We start from the raw sequence: 21,295 nt of genomic DNA, 5'->3' as shown, positions 1-21,295 counted from the left end.
ATTACTCAAAATTAATAGAGTATCTAATAATTCAAATAAAAGTAAATAATATTCACATAAATTAACCTTTAATTGGGAGTATTTATTTAATTTTTCTTCTTTTTGAATATCCATGGTGGTTATTCGGACTAGTGAGAGAAAAATATAAAGAGGAGAGAGAAACAAAAGTGTAGAAGTAAGTTTTTAGAAATTTAAAATTGATGATTTTTTTAACTTTTTTTTTTTTAAATATTAACAAGTCTTAAACTCGTGCAATGCACGACTGTTTAATGTATTATAAAGATTATTTTGTATTGTATTTTTTCTTAGTATTTCAATTTCATATAAACAAATTAAAATTTTTCCAAGTTATTAAAATTGCATTATACACCAAATTGAAGAAATATACACAACTAAACATAATTTGAAGCCCACTTTAGTCCTCACTTTCACTGTTGACCCACAATCACTTTTATGCAAATTAAAAATAACAATTTTTTAAAAAAAATTTGAAAAACAAATTGATCATATTAAATAACTGTAGACACCCATTTGTGTCTCCCCAAAACCAAACCCAGTGATGAGTACCTTTCACGTCGAATCATAATCGAATGAAACGAAAGTGTGGAAAGGTCTGGTGTTGCGGAAAGTTTTATTTCTTTTCTCTTCTCCCTGTTTTTGAAAACTTTATTTTAAGAAAACAGCCAATCCAGTTTGGTTGGTCCATGATATGGGTCTAATAGTGGTGTAGTTGGATGGGGTTTGCAAAGACCTTTCCAACGATATATTATAAGCCCAATTCCGATGAATATTGAGGAAGTTATGACCAATTTACTAAACTGGGCCCGGTTTGAGCTTTATGTACGGCCCAATGATCTAGGGGAGGGCCTAATATGATTTATCATTCCTAATGCAATTAGGAATGGTTTTAGTCTTCTAGAACATTCTAGAAGGTTCTTTTCATTCCTAATCTAATTAGGACTCTTCAGAGTTTTAATTGGATCAAATAGCATTTTCGACTGAAATTATATTATTTTATCTTCCGATACGGGAAATTTATCAGATTTTCGAAAACGCGTTCAATTCCAATTTGGCGTCCAACCCCAGGCCTTGGCGCCTGGAATCAGGATTGGCGCCAGACGCCAGCCATTGGCACCTGGCGCTAGCCACTGGTCCTGGCGCCAATGAGCCAGGGCTGGCGCCAAAGTGGTTTTGTGGTCTTCAGACTCTGTTTTGTTAAATTATATTTTTTGGATGATTTTCTCTATAAATATCGTATCAAAAACTCCGTTTTCATCATCAATTACCATTCATCAATCCTTTTCATTCACCAATTCTCCTTATTCTTAAGTCTTCATTCATTCATCATCTTTCTTTCATCAATTTTCAATAACATTAATTCTTTAGCATTCTTTCTAAACTTTACTTTTTCATACAAAATTCCGCATTCACAAGATCTAGAAACACCTAGCCATATTCGAAGTTGCATTCGCCCTAGACGTGAAAGGTTTTAATTTCTGAGGGTTTGGTCCCAAATCTCTTTTTCAATTATTTAATTTAATTGTTTTGTTTATTATTTTCCTTGAAGTTACTAACGTGTGTATTTTGTTATTAGAAAGAGGTACGAGGCATCCAAGTAAGTACTTTAAAGGTTTAATTGATATTATGATGTAGAAATCATGCTTAGATTGTTATTTTGATTCCTAGTATCATGTCTAGGGTAACTTTAATATCAAGTATGATTAAAAGTACGATGCTTCCTATGTTCTTCCTAATATTTATGATTGTTAGTATCATGTTAGGGTTAAAGATTTGATTTTTAATGCTTAGTGACATGCTAGGGTTTGTTATTAATCTTGTTAGTATCATGCCTAGGATCTTGCTATGCTTTAACATGATTATGATTATTATGATTATGATTGATATTATTATTATAATTATTATTCATGATATTGATTATTTATTATGTTGCTTGATATGTATCATATTTTATATTGTTATTGCTTGATCACCTTTATTGTATGTTAAAGGGAATTGGTATTTGCAATCACGCTTAATAAGATAATTAATAATCTTGTTTAGGGTTAATTGTGATTATAATTTCAAGTGATCGCCAATAATAGTTTATTTGTGCATTAATATTCAACCAACATAGATTAAACAGGTTTAGGGTTAATCCTATTGATTGTATGTTAATCAGAAAGCGCACATGAATACGAGCAGAATAAAGTAGAGGCCTATTATTAGGGCAGGTTCAATCTCTTTTAGGTTGGATTTGTACCATCATCCCCGAACCCTTATTTGGTTCATGACCTTATGGAGTTGACGATCTCTTGGATCGTTAAGGGGTGTAACCTTCACCTCGTGATGGTTTACAAGTTCCTTAAAAACTTGTTGGCGACTCTTTTGCTCTATCTTCTTCCCTTTTGGACGCCACCGTACTTTAGTGTATGATCACAGTGGGGTTCAAGCTAGTGGGATTAAGGCTTGAAACTATTCCCTACAATAACATATATGAAACTTTAAATATGAATATATATATAGATATAAAAAGAAACTTACTATTTTCAATAGGGTGCATTGGGATTATGAACAATTAATTAAATTTCCCTTTATAAAAAGCATTTATCTTATATGTATAAAAAACACACTAACTTTGGGTTTAGCATTCTCATATTTACATTTTTGTAAGTTTGAAGAAAGCTAGTTATTTTTCGTAAAGGTTTGATCAATTTTTTTTTAAATCTTTTATTTTTTTTATTTGTAAAGGCATGATCAATTTTCATTTATAAAGTTAGTTTTAAAATATGGTATTTGTAAAGACATTAGATAAATTTTATTTGTTAAATTATTTTTTTAATAAAAAAATTAGGAATTGAACACATGACTTTCAAACTTTTTGTTTTAAAACAGAAGTATAGATTTGTTATTTGGTAATCATTTACAAAATATTGTATTAACCATAGTCACTTAAAATCGACTTATAGAAATTGGATTAAAATTATTCAAAGTAACAATTATTGAGAGTTATGTTTTTGAGAGGCAAAATTGATTATAAACTATAATTAATTATTCAACTAATTACACCATTTACTAATCCACAAAACACAAGCATGAGAATATAAGGGGGAAAATTGATGATGCTAATTTTTTTTTTTCAAAAGATAAATACATATGTAACATATATCAAGACAAATTTCATCCGTTTTCTACAAACATAGCTCTTAAAACCATTATTAAAAAATCTATAAATTCCTCAAATTTCTATATAATTGCCCAATTGGCATATGAATATACATTTGAAAGAATCATTACTAACAAATTATACAGAAATTAAGCAGACCTTTAAATTTGTAATATTAATCAGAAAAATAGGAAAATTATTATAGAATTGTTACATAAAACTGTATATTCAACACACTTGTCAACCTCATTATCAGAGATCAAAGAACGCATGACTTATAATCTTTTGCCAAATTATAAACATAAAAATTAACTAAAATTACAACTAACCTTAAAAAAAAAAACAGAGAAATTAGATTGAAAGAGGATTGATCTGATGACAATGAAAAAATTAGTGACTATTGCAGATTGTAAATTCACTGTTCAAATGGGGAAAAGAATTGATTTGGTGAAGAAAGAGAAATTTAAATTAAAAAAATTAGAGGCTATTGATAAAAAAAATAAACTGAAAAAAAAAATCGCATAATAAACCATAAAATATATACCAAAGGAGTAACAGTTTGTTTTCCCGGTTTGAAAGATAAAAGCGCTTCAAACTTTAATTTGAGTGAAATCATAGTAAATAATTAATAAACAATATGCCACCAAGAATCAGATAACATGGATTAAAAATCAAAATTGGTGAAGGAAAAAAAAACCAAGAGATACAGAGTTCCAAATTTAGTTAAGCGTCGTAAGGATGAAAGAGAGATTTAATTGATAGTTAAAATTGAATTACAAAGTTGGATCAAAATCATACGCAATAACAAACACTAAGAGTTATTTCCCTAAAACAAAAAGTTAATCTTTGTGGGGTGAAATCAATCATAAGCAATAATCGATTAATCAATTTATGAAACCATTTATTTATTAATCAACAAAAGGCCAATATTAGAGAAAAATTAACTTCAAAAATTATTGAAAAACAAGGGCAAACCTGAAAACTTGAATGAAACAAGAGTGTTAAAAAAAAGAAACAACACTATAGAAGAATCCATATACCATTAGCACTTCACCCAAAAAATCATTTTAATCAACAAATTGAAAAATAAGCACAAATAAAAATTAGAAACTGTACGTACTATGAAAATCAAATTTTTTTTTTTTTAAAAAAAAAAAAATAGTGGGAGTATAAGTGGGATCACAAACCTACGACCTTCATCAATGGCCAAAATACAATCTTCAATGTTCATTTTTCAATCTATTTATAAATCCTAAACGGAGAAGTTAAAAAAAACATCGTTTGGTAATCTTTAACTGTGAAACCTAAAGGAAGCGTTGTTTGGGAAGAAACTCAAGTCCAAGAAATAGAAAGATAAGCATATAATTTTTTTTTTTAATTTATTTTTTTGGGATAAAAGATAAACGTCCAGATGAGTACGTAAAAAAAAAAAAAAAAAAACAAAAAAACAAAAAATGTACACGTGGCACTCTATATTGTCTTTAAGTTTTCCTGTTTTAAAATAATAGTATAGATATGTCAGTTGAACAAGGCATAGCATGAAAAATTCGTGGGGTGGACTGCGTTTTGTTGGGCCCAAAATTCGTGGGTTGTGTTTATAGTGTTAGATGCGCGTATTTGCGCCTGCTGCAGCTAAGATGGCTGCACAAGCGTGTAGTTAAGACCAATTGCCCAAAAAACGAACTAACTATTGGGTATCATGTGGTTTGAATCTTTTAGAAGCCCAAAATCATTCTTCATAATTCTAGCTTAAGAGTACGTATGTAGTACACGTACTTAGCATTTATCTTGATCTATCATCATTCTAGAAAATAGTGAACCTCTAAAAGCGATATTATTCAAGCAAAATCTAGAAAATCAATCCACGGACTTCAACAATTATAAATAGTTGGAGTTTGGCTTATTTTATCCATCCACAAAAAAATTGTTCATTTCCATATAAATTGTCATACTCCAAAATACTTAAAAACCTGTTTTTTTTTTTTTTTTTTTTTTTTTTTTCAAAATACTTCCTTACTCATATTTCCTCTCTTTATAATTCCACTATTCCTTTTTTTAATACTCCATAGGTAGTTCCTTATTTATGAGAGTTATATTGTAATTTCTTACCCTATTAAATTTGGGTTTTTGTACTCTCAATTTTAATATAAAATAAATATATTTTTTAAGTGTTCGTTGTGTGTTTTCTTAATAGTTTTTTTTTCTTGTCATTTATACTTTGTTAATTTCTCGACTAATCACGTTTCCGCTAGCACTCTTACCCTAACACTAAAAATCTAGCATACCAATTACACACTTATAAAATGAATTAATTAACACTCTAACGTGCCAATTACACACTAAAAAAATTAAATAACAATCTTATTTCACATATAAATAGTGATTTATCATCCCATTTATACATTTAATAAATGAACCAACAACTCAGTTACACACTTAAAAAATAAACTAATAACCCAATCACACACACAATAAACTGTCGTAACTTGGTTGTAGTATTGGTCATAGTGGTATAAAATAAAAATTTTAGTAGAACATTTTGTTCAAACAAACAACTAATGTTTCTCTTCATAATTCAAAATTATCCACCAACAAAATATTCTCATACTTGTTAACATCATTATCACTTTATCACCATTTTCTTTAAAAACACCAGTTTTGCAATTGTTTCTAACTCTTCAAATTTTTCAATCAATAACACTATTCTCAAAATTAATGCAAACTGACCTCCATAAAATTTATCTATTAGTATTGACTTATGGAGTCAACTAATGTACTATAAATCTGTGTTTTAGTAGCAAATAGTTTTCATTGAATATTCCATTATTCATGGTGTTTTACAAAACACACAAAACATCAATCCTCTTACTCAAACCTAATTGTACGATTGTGGAGGCCCAAATTTTCAATGAAGTATGTTGGAAGATTGATGAATCAATTTATTGTTGTCAGGCTAAACATTAAGTTTCTCGACCAGCCCGGTGAATCACTTATATTTTGGAGATAGGATAAGCTCGAGAGTTGTAGTGTTTTTTACCAATTCAATATGAGTATTTTTCAAAGGGCTGTCGCCCTTTATCGTATTGTTAATGCTTATTATATTCTCACAAATACATATAATAATATTCATTATTCAAATACTAATGATGTTTTAATTTTTCTCATGTTAGTCTTTTCTTCTATCGATTACCATCGTTTTTACCAATATGTGTAGAGATTTACTATTGTCTGTATAGTACGAGTTATACTCCGATGGATTGTGGCGTATACTACCCATCAAGTCGTTTAACCGACAACTATCAATAGGTCATTCTACTTGCTAAAAGCTTATTTAAAATATGTATTTTAAGCTTAATGAATATGTTTTATTTATTTTGTTTTAATGTCATTAGTAATCTCAATGATAAAGCATGGTATGTATTTCTTGATTTAATCCTATCCAACATCATATTAAGATATTGTTATATCCGCCCTTTGTGGCTTTCTAAACACCAAAAAAAAGAGATTGTTATATTTGTTTATGTTAATTTTTAGTCCCGGTGATCTTCTAATATAAAAGACCCATTACTCAAATAACGCCAATAACAAATCTCTTTGTAAAATTGTAAGTGACACAATGTTACAAATAAATAGAGTGAGATAAGACTGATAACACAATTTATCATATTCGCCAATGTATATCTTCAATAATCAAATATCTCCAATCATCACTAAGTAAAATAAATAAATAAATAAAAGTCGTTAATATTAAAATTTTATATTGAGATGATTCTACAAAGATACCACACTATGTCTAGGAAATTGGTTACGAACTACTAATTAAAGCGCGTGTTTTGAAAACAAATACCTATTAATTTTTTTAAAAAAATAACTACCACAAAGTTGTAAAAAGTTTAGATAGCACTACCACTGTAATAATTACAACTAGAATATTAGTGTAGACACCAATTTGTGTCTCCCCAAAACCAAACCCGGTGATGAATACTTTTCGTGTCAAATCATAATCGAATGAAGTGAAAGTGTGGAAAGTCTAATGTCATGGTTAGTTTTTATTAAAATCTTTCTTTCTGTTTTCAAAAACCTGCTCTATTTTATGAAAATAACCACTCCAGTTTAGTTTAATCCATGACAAGGATCCAATAATGGTGTAGCTGGATGGGGCTTGAAAACAGCTTTCTAAAAACTAGGAGGAGTTTCTAAAAACTAGGCTATTTCTATCTAGGTTACAAATGAACTAAAGGAGAAGTATTTATACTCACCAAAACACATAGGGAAATCCGTCAATAGAAAACGGATTCCCAGCGAGGACCGCTCTCTCCACAGCCAAGAGCGCCCTCTCTAGCTTGTTGTACGCCCTCTCTAGCTGACTTCAGAATATAGACAGTTTTGAAAGGTCGGGGATGAGCGCCCGCTCCTGACAGGTGCACGCCCACTCCTTATTAGGTGCACTTGGAAGAAAGTTTACAAAAGGTTTGGAGCGCCCGCTCCTGAGATGTGCACGCCCGCTCCAGCTGGAGCGGGCTCTCCTTTCTCTAATTTCCTTGCCTTGAACACAATCCATGCATAGAATGCTTGCCAAATTGAATCAATAAACCTGCAATACATGGATAAACACATAATAAGGGAGGGCAAGGCCAAGATAAAACATTTTCATTTGAAAATGGGTTAGAAAGAGGGGAAATGAATGCAAAACCGGGTTTAAATTAACACATTAAGTGGTCAAATAAACCACTTATCAGGTGTGTAGGTTCTACTTTTACCTCTACCTCATAAAATCACCATCAAAATTGGCTAAATTACCCTTCATAAAGGTAAAAAGTTATAAAAAGTGAGACCCAAGTGCCAAAGATTCTAGCCAAAATTGTTAGAGTGGTAGTGATACTAAAACCTTTTACATCTTTGTGCTAGTTCTTTTTTAAAAAAAATAATAAAATTAGTAGGTAGTATTTTCAAAACACGTGTTTTAATTGGTAGTTGTTGACAAAATTTCCTATGTTTTTATCATAATTATAAATCTAGTGAATGTATATTATGTGAATATGTCAAAGTCGAAACTACATGTCAAATTAAAAGAACGGGGGAAGCACAAAACTATCATATGACATGACATTGACACATTGTTCTCTTCATTGGTTTCTATTAAACTCTAATTACTTTAAATGAAAATTAATTATTTAGTTTTTTTTTTTCAAACATAAATTATTTTTTATGGTTTTTTCACCAAATGCCCTTGGGCTATTCAAAAATTCACTAAATACCCTTAAGTTTTTCTAAATTTAACAAATACCATTGACGTTTGTTACTATTCACACGTTTACCTCAATTGACCCCTGGCGTTAATGCTTTGTTAGTGAAAATTTACCATTTATCCCTTATTGTCTTAAATGGCGCCATGAACACCATTGACTCCCTGAATTGATCATAAGAGCCAAAATAAATTTGACCCCTCGTATTTCTCATCTTCTCTTACGCTGTTCTTGAAGGTTTTAGCAAGAAGGAACCTTAAAAAATCATCACAAAGAATCCAATCTTTTCAATATATGAAGTTCAAACTCGCAACAACAAAGTAACAAAGAGCTATTGAGAGTGAATTTTGGGTACAAAGAAGGTTTGCGACGTGTTTCCGATAGGTTGGGGTGACTTTGAAGCAAAAGTGTAATTGGAACGCAACATTTCATTTGTTGTCTAAGAAGTCGTGCAATGTACTATTCTATCTTTTGATCTTGAAATCGCATTTTTTTTTGGGATTTTATACAAAATTGATTTACGATTTAAGGTTTTGAAATGATAAGTTGCATTTGTTTGCTTCATAAGTGTAACTTGAATGTGGTTAATTTATACTACCTCCATTTCTTTTTAGTTGACACGCATTCCTTTTTAAGAAGTTTTTTTTAGTTAACACGTTTCCTTTTGGGTAACTTTTCTTCCTTGCATTTACAAGCTACCCCACTTTCTTTTCATTCCCTCTTACTCTCTCTTCTCTCCTTAATATATGTGCCTAAATCAAACGCATCAACTAAATAGAAATGGAAGAAGTATTTGCTATTGTTTGATTAATGTGATAAATTTATATTTGTTATTGTTTGATGAATGTAAAGGAGTAAATTGGTAGTTGTATTTAGTATGTGGACTCAATAATTTGTTGTTTGCATATATAGGATGACTTATGTGTGGCTAGAGGTTATTCATAAAAAGGATGCATTTGATGTGTTGATTGAAGAAGCTGATAGGAATAATTTACTAGAGTTGTTTGATTACATGTTTGAGGATTCTGTAAAACAAAATGTTGACCTCCCTCAATATTTCACTATGTTCATTGAAAACCCTAGAACAAATAGGAAGATGGAGTTGTGTGATGATACTGATTTGTTGAAAATGTGAGAGTGGAATGAAGGTAAGGAAACCGTAAAAGTATGGATAGAGGCAACAAATTGTCCTGGAACTGTGTTTAAGTCTTCTAAAGATAGGTGGCAAAAAAAGATTAAAGATAAAATAGAGAAGGCAAGGTGTAGGATGGAACAAAATAAGAGGGACGAAGAAGAAATAGAGGCTGAGAGTGAGCTTAGAGAACATCAATCAACCATATAATGTTTGTGTTAAGGTGCTTGTTGTTAATGTAGAGGATTTAGGAGTTGAGTGCATGAGGGTTTATATAACACCAGTTGCTAATGAGGTGTTTCCTGGACAATCTCAACTATAAGTCTCCCAACCTTCAACTCCTCCCAAGCAATCCAAACCAACATCACCTCCAATCCAGAAAACCAAAACACCTAGGAAAAAAATGGCTTGTAGGAGAAAAAAAATACCCCCAAAAAAGGAACAAACAAAGATGCTCTAAAACCAACAACATCTCCACAACCACCAACATCTCCACCACAACCAAATTCTCCACCCCAACCACATTCTCCACCCCAACCTTCCCCACCACCAGTTTCACAACCAACACAAGTTGAACCAAGAAAGGAAGGGAGATCTAGACCAAAACGTTTTAGAGTCTCTAAAAAGACTGCAACAAAACAAAGGATAATGTTCCAAAGGCTCAAGACAGTAGTAAAAGGAGACCAGGAAGAAAGGGTGGTAGGCCAATGGAGATAATTAATTCTTATAGTAATGATGATAGTGAGGATGATGAATACATTTTGCCAGTCAGTGACATGGATGAAGAAGATATCGATATTATTGATTTCATAGTAGAAGAGAAAGAAATTGACTGCTTGTATGATGATATCCTTGAAATTTTTTTTTAAGACTATCTTGATGGATCTTCTAGTATGGATAAAATATATTTGAATGGAAAAATTTGGACCCATCAAGAGTTTGGGTCTATCAGTTTAGAACCTTGGTTAATTTTTCCACATAGACAGTCATTCATTGAAGTCTTCAAAGATTATTGCATACAAGAGGGTTTTGAAGTGTTTGCTGAAAAATTTGACAAGGGAAGGTATGTAGCTAGACGTGCCATTAATACTTGTGGTTGGAGGATTTTTTCTGGAGATATGATTGATAAGGTAAGTTGGGCAATTAAGAACATAAGTGAGGAGCATAAGACTTGTGGTAGGCTGGAGGTAAACCCAGTGACTTCTAAATGGCTTTGCAAGTATTTAAAAGGAGACACTGAAGCAAACCCTGAAATTCTTGTTGAGGCTTTACAGAAGTTATGTGTGGAGAGATAAATAATTTTGATGAAGACAAGGTTATTCTATAAGGTCTAAGACAATGGCTAAGTGAAAATACATGGAAGATTTGGAGAGTCATACTCACTTCTCCGTAGATATGCAGAGATGGTAAAGGAAACAAATCCTAGTAGTTATGCTCTTATCTCATGGACAAACAAACAAGAAATGAGATCCCAAAGTTTAAAGCCTGCTTTTTCTCATTTGCATCTCAAGTGAGGGAATTTTTGAGAGGGTGTAGGCTAATAATTGGGATTCATGGTGCCCACCATAGTGGAGATTTTAAAGGCATTCATTTTCTTAACTGTTGTAGGTATTGATAAAAATAATGAGATATCTGTTATTGCTTATGGGATAATTAACACTGAGAGTTGTGACAGTTGGTCTTACTTTCTAAGAAATCTGAAATATAGCTCTGGCAAATGGTGTTCTTTTACAAGATGTGGAGAAGTATAGACGTCTTATCGGACGTCTAATTTATTTGACTGTTACTAGGCCAAATTTGGTCTATTCCGTGCATATTTTATCTCAATTCATGCAGAGTCCGAGAATTGAGCATTGGAATGCTGCCCTACGAGTTGTGAGATATCTAAAGAAGAGTTCAGGTCAAGGCATTTTGTTGAGATCTAATAGTGCTCTACAGTTGGAGGGTTGGTGTGTTTTGGATTGGGCGAGTTGTCCATTAACTCGCCAATCCTTGACAGGTTGGTTTGTGTTGCTTGATCTATCTCCTGTGTCATGGACGACCAAAAAGCAACCTACAGCGGCTAAAAGTTCGTCAGAAGTAGAATATTGATCAATGTTAGCATTCACTTGTGAGTTGAAGTGGCTAAAGCAGCTTTTGAGAGACATAGGTGTGCGACATGAGAGCGACATGCACCTATATTGTGATAGTCAATCGGCCTTGTACATTGCGCGGAGTCCAATATTTCATGAACAAACAAAGCATATAGAGGCTGATTGTTACTTTGTGAGAGATGCAATTACTGATGGCACCATCAAACCTTCCTATGTGTCTACAACAGATCAATTGGCAGACATTTTCACCAAGGCCTTAGGAAAAGTTAAATTTGATTTTTTACTCCACAAGTTGGGCATTTGTGACCCGTATGCTCCAACTGGGGGGGTGGGTATTGGGATAATATCAAATATTGTGAGATATTGTAAAATACATTATTGTGAAAAATTGTGGTGTATCTTAGGAAGTTTATCTCTAGAGAATATTAGGGCTTGCCCCCTATGTCTATATATTGATGTATTGTGGCCGTGATATGATGGATGAGAATTACAGAGATCTTTGTGATCAATAACAATATAACAGTTTTTTTACGGCAGGTGGTAAAAAAAAAACGTTTTTTTATTTATTTATTTATTTTTGTGGTAAAATAAAACGATTAAAAGGAGATTAGTTTTATTGGAATCAAATCGAGGAGAGAAGACTGTGAAATGGTCATCAAACTAGTTACTTATGGGCTCCGGTGTTCGACTGGACTGAAATTAAGGTAAGAGGTGTTGAAATCGAATTATTATTAATTTACGGGGTGATAATTTTAAAATAAAGTTTTAAATGCGTGGTAAAAAAAAGTGATGTTTTGAGAGGCGGTAAATCGTAATTATTATTCTTATTTTTGTTGAACCTAAATTATAATTTATTGAATATTATTATTATTATTTTTTTTTTATTTTTTTTTTTTTTTAGGCAAGTTGAATATTATTTTTATAAGTATAAGGTAAAGTGATGAAAAACAACCTGAATTTTTGGGTGAAGTAATTTATGGTGCTCTGACACACTAAAAACTAAACAAACTCAATGATGGATAACAATTACACAGGAATAATGCAAAAGATGACAACACTCCAACGTCCAAATAAAACCAAAATAACTTCAGCCTTTTAGCCCAATTCAAAGAGTCAAGCAGTGAGCTAGCTCCTAGCGCCTGAAGCCCAATTCAAAGTCTAGGAGATTTGTATGTGATGCATGTCTTAAATTGTCCTTTAATGGTCGATTGGTGAAAATTTTGGATCAAGCATTAACGATCATTCCACCTGAAACCACCAACTAGTTAGATTACGGTCATTGGGATTTTCTAACGTGTGCCTTGGACACACAATATGACAATAATACATAAAAGATTCCTTATCTGTATAATTATACTAACAAATATAATGAAAATCTTTCTATTTAAAGGAAAGTATTTTTGTTGCAAAATTTTAAATTGATGAACCTAGTGAACTTAGTAACATACCATTAGGGTGGAGAAATTGGCCAGTGAAGTAGGACGAACACTCATTGCTTGCAAGAAAAACATAGGATGGCGCAAGTTCAAATGGTTGTCCTGCTCTATCCATTGCTGCCTCTTTACCAAAAGTTACAACTCTATCGACTGGAAGTGAAGCCACTTCTAGAGGAGTCCAAATGGGACCTGGTGCTACCCCATTCACTCGGATTCCTCGTTTGATGAGTTGGAGACCAAGGCTTCTGGTGAAGCTGACAATGGCTCCTTTGGTTGAGCTATAGTCAACTAATGTTTGTTCACCTATGTATGCCAATACCGAGGATGAGTTGATGATGCTGCTTCCTTCTTTCATGTGCTTCACTGCATGCCTGCACAAGAAAACCGTTGTATTATACTATCTAAGAACTCACTACTTTGTTGTGTTGGTTGATTAGACTAGCAAGCTAACTCGAACATATGATTATTGGCATCTTCGGCATAGTCTATACTTTAACATGTTATTGAAATCGGTGGCAAATCTTGAGTCAAGGGTATGGGGGGCATGATTTAATCAGTTAAAATTATATATATCTAACCATTAAGACATAACATTTTAAATCAACTTTCAATTCAATGTATTTTATGCCTAATTAAACTTTTAAATAAGGAAATTTTGTCTAAAAGGTACTTATTATATGCTTGTTTTTTTTTTAATGAAAAAGGACCTGCTCAAAGTGGTGAAAGGGGTCATTATATGTTAGTTTTGTTTTGAGGAGGGCCCTTGGTATCGGAATATAACCGTTGACTTCATTTTTCCGGCATTGACCATCATATGATATACACGTAATGTTTAAGAAATATTTTTTTCTTCTTTTTTTCCATTGATTTTGAAAAAAGAGAAGGAATTTTGAGAGAAAATTGGGGATAGAAAAAGACCTAGAGACTGTGAAAACATGGGGGAAAAAAATGAATGAAAGGGCCTTTTAAAAATATCACGTGCCACGTGCGTGATGGTCAACACCGAAAAAGTATAGTCAATGGTCATATTACGACGTCAAGGTCCCTTTTCACAACAAAAGTGATTTATAAGTACCTTTTTCATCACTTTGAACATATAAAGTCTTTGTTCGCAAAAAAGTGAATATATAGGTACCCTTCTAACAAATTTCTATTAAAATAAATAAATAAATAAATAAAAATTGGGAGTAGAGGGAGGCCAAACCTCTATAAGCCTTAATGAAGTTCCTTCCCTGACTTTAATTTAGTAAAATTAATTTCGAAACACCAATTGTATGTATAATGAGGTAAAAAATGATAACACCTTTTTTTTTTTTTTTTTTTTTTTTTTTCTCGTATCATAAGGTAGATTACTTTTCAACCATAAACACTTACTTTGCCATAAATATATAGGCGAAGATGTTGATTTCAAATGTTGTTCTCAGTTGCTCCTCGGTGATATCTTCAATATTCTCTTGGTAGTACTGTACTGCTGCATTATTCACCAAGACATCGATGCATCCAAACTGACTAACCACCTTATCAACCACCTTCTTGCATTCATCTTCACCCCGGCGAAGATCAGCTGGAATGGCAATTGGTTCACCTGCATCGTTTTTATTGGCCGCTTCTCTTATCAAAGCTAAGGCATCATCGGCATCTCTATCCTCTGGCCCTTTAACATATGTGAAAGCAACAGTTGCACCTTCGAGTGCAAAATAGTAACAAACTGCTCTTCCTATTCCTGAATCACCTCCTGTTACTAATGCCACCTTTCCCTGGATTAAAAACATTCAGAATCATCACTCTTTGTCACTATATGAACATGTTATTTAATATTTATGGAGAATTTAGATTAATATGGAGTACGTTTTAACACATCGAGATAAATCTTATTACATACATGATCTCACATGTTAAAAATTAATCAAACATGCATAACTTTGGATATAGGGGTACTGTATTCATATAAGAAAGGTTAAAAAATATGGTGTCTTATGCCATTTGGCAAATCATGTATAATAAATAGAAAGATTGGAAACAAACAGTCAAACACAATATTTTACAACAACAACATATGGAATGTAGACTAAATATTATGAAACAGAGGTAGTACTAAAGAACGATGTACGTAATTTCTTGATATCAACTTATTATACTCCCTTTAAAAAATAAAAATAAAAATAAAACAATCTCCCATTTCTATTTATCTTCTTTGCCGTGGTATAAGACCATCTTCAATGATGAGACTCAAGTGAGTATTTTTAGGACAGAGGGTATTTTTTGCAATGTATACCAATAATTTGGTATTTAAACTTAGCAACTCCAAAAGAAAGTTGCTAAGTTTAAGTACTCAACTTTGAGTCTCATTTCACAAAAAGTGTGGGCCCTTGTCAATATTCTAATATATTTTGTAATTTATTTAAGTTTTACTTTTTTTTATTTATTAATTTTTAATATTATAATAATTGATGGGTCATAAATTGAAAGTGACATCTGTATATTTTAAAGAGTCTCACCATTGAGAATCTAGACTTCATGTGAGTTGCTAAATTGAGAAGTAGGTATGGTATCACCATTTGAGGTAAAAAAAACACAACTCATTTTGTATTTCAATACTCAAACTTGAGTCTCATCATTGGAAATGGTCTAAGAAAGTTAATCATTTTCCATTAGAGGGGTGAATAACTAAACAAAAAGACTCGATTTGATATTGATTCGAAAAAACCGAATTTAAATTTCGACTTATACGGGCATAAGAAGTTAACACGTCTGAAAATAAAAATTAAAAAAAATAACCCAACCCGACTTTACTAGCTAACCCGGCCTAGACACCCAAACTAACACCACTATTCTCCATGCCTTATGTATAATCCTTTCAAACCATCTTCCATCATACTATTTGAAATACAATTTTATTACCATATTCACTATATTAAGTGGCAAAATGGTAAATAAATCAACAATTTTTTATTCAAATAAATCCTGTATTATTGATATAATTACAAAACTAACATGCTAATTAAAAAGACTTTTTTGTTGATTTATTTTCCTCTTTGCCTTAGGGACTAAATGTGGAATTCCTCCACCATTAGAATGGGATCTTCCATTAGGGCCATTCGGGGCCCGACCTTTGGTAATTAACTACTGTATTAAACCAGGTTAGTTCCTGTACCTTGTACGGAAATTTCAATAATCATACTTAAACTATAATTATAACTAGCTTTTTATAAACAAAATAAAATCTTAAAATAATAGTTGGCAAATTTTGATCCAAAAAAAAAAAAAAAAACACACTTTGAGAACACAGAAGATGACACGTGTCATTGTTGATGTGTCTTTTAGTATATATTTAATTATAGTTATAGTTATTGAATTGATGATTAGCTAATGAACTTAAATAAAATTATTTTACTTATAACATATTAAGACATAGTAATTAGTTTTGAGCAAGAGCTAAAATATTCAAATACCAGCCCCTCTAATATTTTTGGGTAAGATCTGCCATTGTCCACCATTAAGGTAAATAAAAAAAAAATGAAGATACACACATGACATGATGACAATGTTTAGTAAAAAATGAAGTAAAATAGGAGAATGTATGTCTTACTTGAAGCTTGTTAGATGGTTTGTATTGAGGATTGGTAGAAGTAGGGAGTGGATTCATCAAATACTGTTTGCCTGGCTGAGTTTCCTGGCTTTGTGGTGGAAATTTCTGGTCCTGGCCCGCCATTATTCTTGATTTAAATTGCTCCTATTACAATCAAAATTTGTACGTAATAAGTTTTCTTTTTTTGTGAGCAAATAATATATTTACTCCGTTATAGTTTTAGAAATGTAAACCAACCCAAAGCCAAATATATATAGATAGAAATTCTCAGGTGTTTAGTATTTTGCATTATTGTTAGTGGTCATACATAATACATTATAGTTTGTGGTTTTTCTTATTTTAGGATTTTAGGACCACTAACTTTTTTTTGGCCAAATAAACAAAAATGTTAACAAACAAGTGACCTTTACTTTATATTGAAAATAATAATGCTCTCAAATCTAATACCTCCCAAAATCTTAAATGCATGACTATTATTAATTTGATCATCTCATTGATTTAGCTATTTTTTGTCTCATTCCATTATTATTATTATTATTATTATTATTATTATTATTATTATTATTATTATTATTATTATTATTATTATTATTATTATTATTATATCTCAAATACAAAAGTCATACAACCTACAATAAATTAATGGGAAGCCGAGATACAATCTGGGCCCCCACTCCTCTAACTATAGCAAAGCCTACCCTAGTGAATATATGAGCTGCAGCACGAGCCCCAATGTCTTGCGTTGTCGAGAATCTCTTAATCCACTTCAACAACGCAACATCTTCCTCTAAATTCCCAAGCGAAGAAAAAGGAGAAGAGAATGAAACCATATCCAATCGCCAGACAACGAACTTCATACTTAACCCGCTTCCGATAAGCCGCATCAGCCACAACATGTCCCAGACAAAGTCAGATAGCCCTGTCTAGTCTGTGTCAAAGGAGAAGACCTTGTGAAGTCGACACATACATCACGACCACGACCCCATGAATAAAATAAAGTAACACATCGACAGGTCTAAGGGGCCCGTCATTCTTTCCAGACAATCCTATGTCAACCTCCTTTCTTGCTGAAATCCCAGATTTGTAGCAAATATCAACAATGTATCCTGAATAACATTGTGCAAATATTATTATTGTTATTATTATTATTATTATTAGTAGTAGTAGTAGTATTTGTTTTATTATGAAAACTTTTAATTTGTCCCATTGTATCTTGTTTGTTGATAACATAACGTATAATAAATAAATAAATAAAAACAGGTGAGGGTGGCTATGAGATTAAATAATAAAAACAAACAGGTGAGGGTGGCTATGAGATTTAATAATATCTTGTGGAGGATAAATGAAAAAATATTTTGGTCCAATTTGATTTTGAGATGTATATTAATTTTCTATGCTAAGAACAAGGAAAACGATAAATATAGCCTAAGGGTTACGTATATATTTTTAGTGGGTTTCTGGTGCGGCTGGTCGCACCATGCGGCAGGTTGTCAAATCAGCAAATGACAAAGTAACCCCCAGACAAAGTAACCCTAAGACAAAAGTAACCCCTTACTGACTTAGTAACCCTTGACCAAGTAACCTCTGACTGACCTAGTAACCCCCGACCTAGTAACCCCAAGTAACCCCTAACCGACCTAGTAACCCCCGACCTAGTAACCCCCGACCTAGTAACCCCAAGTAACCCCTAACCGACCTAGTAACCCCCGACCTAGTAACCCCTAATCGACCTAACAACCCCCGACCTAGTAACCCCAAGTAACCCCTAACCGACCTAGTAACCCCCGACCTAGTAACCCCAAGTATCCCCTAATCGACCTAGTAACCCTTGACTGCCGACCTAGTAATCCGAAATAACCCCTAACCGACCTAATAACCCCCAACCTAGTAACCCCTGACCGCCGACCTAGTAACCCCTAACCGGACAACCTAGTAACCCCTGACCGGATCTAGTAACCCCTTACCCACCACCAACAAAAAACTACCACCATCAACGAACCACTACCAACCTAAACGCCTTGCCACTAGCCCCTAACCCACAAACAAACCCCCGATCCAACCAAACCATTAAAATTAAAAAAAAATCAAATCAAACAAATACCTTAAAATGTTAACAATGGTTTCGAATATCACTTCAAATATGACTAATAAGACCAAATTCAACCATAAAAATTCTAGATCTAGAGTTTTCATGGCTGAATTTGGCCTTAAAAACCTTGTTTTCCGGCGACGAAGTCACCAAACCACCACTACCCTCCCAGCGATACCACTACTTCCGACGAATGAACCACCGACAAACGAACCATGAAGACGACGATTGCGAAATTTTTGTTACGTTCTCTGAGAAAATGAGATGAACACTCTGGCTTGAAGAAGAAGAAAAGAGGAGAGAGAAAAAGAATTTAAAAAAAAATAAAAAAAATTTGTGGCTGGCCACACCGTGTGGTCACCCACATATGAAACTTTGTAATATATTTTAGGTGTTTAAAAAGAAATATTATAAATCAATAAACATTAATTACATGATTCGTTTGTGTTTTTATCATGAATTTTAATTTTTTTTTTTTTATTACTAGTATATAAGATATAATAAAATTAAAGATCCTATATATATCCAACAAATTAAAGAAATGTTAAGTGATACGAATATAAACATGGAGAACTTTCATGATTTGTTAATTATGCATAGAAAGCTTGTCCCTAAATACTGATGCAAGCCTTGCTGCTAGCAACACACACTTTCTTGGATATCAAAGCAAAGCTACAGTTTGTATTTTTGCTTTTCTTGGAGTTTAGATTATTTCTTTAATTAATTATGTAGATTTTGCTTACAAGTTTTTATCATTTACTTGAAAGGGTTTTTCTTGGTTCAAGCATTAGGTTTGGTTAAGTTAAGTTGTTAGGCTATTTTTTTAGTTAGTTATAACTGATTTTAGGCATGTGGATTTATCTAAGGAAGGTTGTTAGACAACTAAGCAAACCATGTGGATTTGTTACTTGCTGAAATCGTGTAGTTTGGTTTCCAAGCTAAGCTAGTATTCTACTTACAATAATAGAATCTTAGGACAGATAGAATTTGATCTAGGATTGAATTAGGGATTTGTCCTAATCTTTCTAGGTTAATTAATGTTGAAGCTTAAAGTTTTGATGATGATAGACTTAAACTCAAGCAAACTTAACTAAGAGCAAGTTGAGCCCCAAGTCTTAAGACTTGAATGTGACATCATTTTTGGTGGTCCCCATTGAAAATGATGTCATTAAATTCTTGTTAATACTCACTAAGACTTACACATATTTATCACTTTAGCCCTAAGACTTAAATATTTGACATATTATATGTAGAAAAGTGTAAGAAAAAAAAAGGGATAATAAAAATAAAAGTGAGGTAGGAGTAGTGGGTCCCAATCTCAAGTCTTAAGTTGAGTTTTGAAATTTCAAGACTCAACTTGAGACTTGCTTGAGATTTTTGAAGAAAAATGGGAAAAGTCTTAAGCATAAGTCTTAAGACTTAAAATGATGATGTCACCCCAAGTCTTAAGACTTGGGCTAAACTTGGTCTAAAGGTTTCTTTCAGTATTTCACTTAGCAACAGCTGAAGTAGACCTTGGTGGTGGAAGAGTAGCCTTACCTAAGAAGAACGCAAAGAAGAAGTTTTTGAAGATGGATGATCAAAACAAAAGAAGAGTTCACTAACAGGAACTTAGTTCTCTAACAAGAGCTATTTAAAGTTACTTAACAGGAACGTTCCCTAACAGGGACTTCAAGACAGCAGGAACTTGTCCTGGTCTGCGTAAAACCCAAGTAATCCTCAAGTGCATAATAAATCGGCGCAACAACTCTTTTAGATTTTATCTTCTAGATCGGTTGTTAAATATGTTAAGTAGGGTTTGCACGAAATCTATTAGAAGCGTGACAAGTTGCTTGGTAAATAATCTAAAAAATGGAAAAGATAAAAAGATAGATTTTAGGAAAAGATTTTCTGTAAGTTTTATTTCTTAAAATCAGTTTGTTAAAAATATATTATTCTTTTTGAATATATCTTTCTTTATCTTTTTTAAAAAGATTTTCTTCTAAACTAATTTACTTAATACCGTGTATTTGAGATTAGGAGAATTAACATCTTTATCTTTTTGAAAACTCTACTAGGTATACGAGTCATTCTTGTATAAATAGTAGAGAATCTCATTTTACCAATTTTTGTGAGTTTATACTTGAAGAAATCTCACAGCTTAATTTGTGTAAGTTTGCCAAGCTTATCATCTTGTGATATTAGTTTTGGGTTTCGTGCATTGCTTGCCTAACATATTCTAGGTGCTTTATATTGTGTATTGGTTGGGTTCTTGGGTGAGTGTGTAATTATATTTTGCATACAGAGAGCTAGCTTCTAGGTGAGGCTATATGTGTACTTTGGGAGTACGAGTGAATCTAAGTTTGGGACTTAGATTGGGTAGGATAGGGTCCTACTTGGTAGCAAGTTCATTGTGGAGCTTGTGAGTAAAGGTCTGTGTGTAATAGGTTGTAATTTGGTATTTCCCTATTATAGTGGAGTAACTTGGTTTTGAAATCCATTAGGAAGGGTCGAGGTTTTACTTCCAGTTGGGCCCCGGAATATTTCCTCGTAAAATATGTGTGCATT

The 21,295-nt window shown here is 32.5% G+C and overlaps 1 protein-coding gene across 1 annotated transcript; it reads right to left on the bottom strand.

Annotated features, from left to right (window-relative positions):
* Nucleotides 1-12,572: 12,572 nt before the first annotated feature.
* LOC145632009 (glucose and ribitol dehydrogenase-like) lies at nucleotides 12,573-16,883 on the bottom strand. Its single transcript, XM_081684256.1, has 4 exons — nucleotides 16,660-16,883; nucleotides 14,445-14,827; nucleotides 13,083-13,441; nucleotides 12,573-12,882 (listed from the first exon to the last, which is right to left on the bottom strand). Exons 1-4 carry the CDS (start codon nucleotides 16,780-16,782, stop codon nucleotides 12,860-12,862), a joined length of 888 nt encoding a protein of 295 aa, XP_081540382.1. The 5' UTR covers nucleotides 16,783-16,883; the 3' UTR covers nucleotides 12,573-12,859.
* Nucleotides 16,884-21,295: the final 4,412 nt, after the last annotated feature.

This window comes from Chenopodium album, chromosome 5 (assembly GCF_948465745.1).
Source record: "Chenopodium album chromosome 5, dcCheAlbu1.1, whole genome shotgun sequence".
NCBI lineage: Eukaryota > Viridiplantae > Streptophyta > Magnoliopsida > Caryophyllales > Amaranthaceae > Chenopodium > Chenopodium album.
This window is presented reverse-complemented; position numbering and strand designations above follow the sequence as displayed.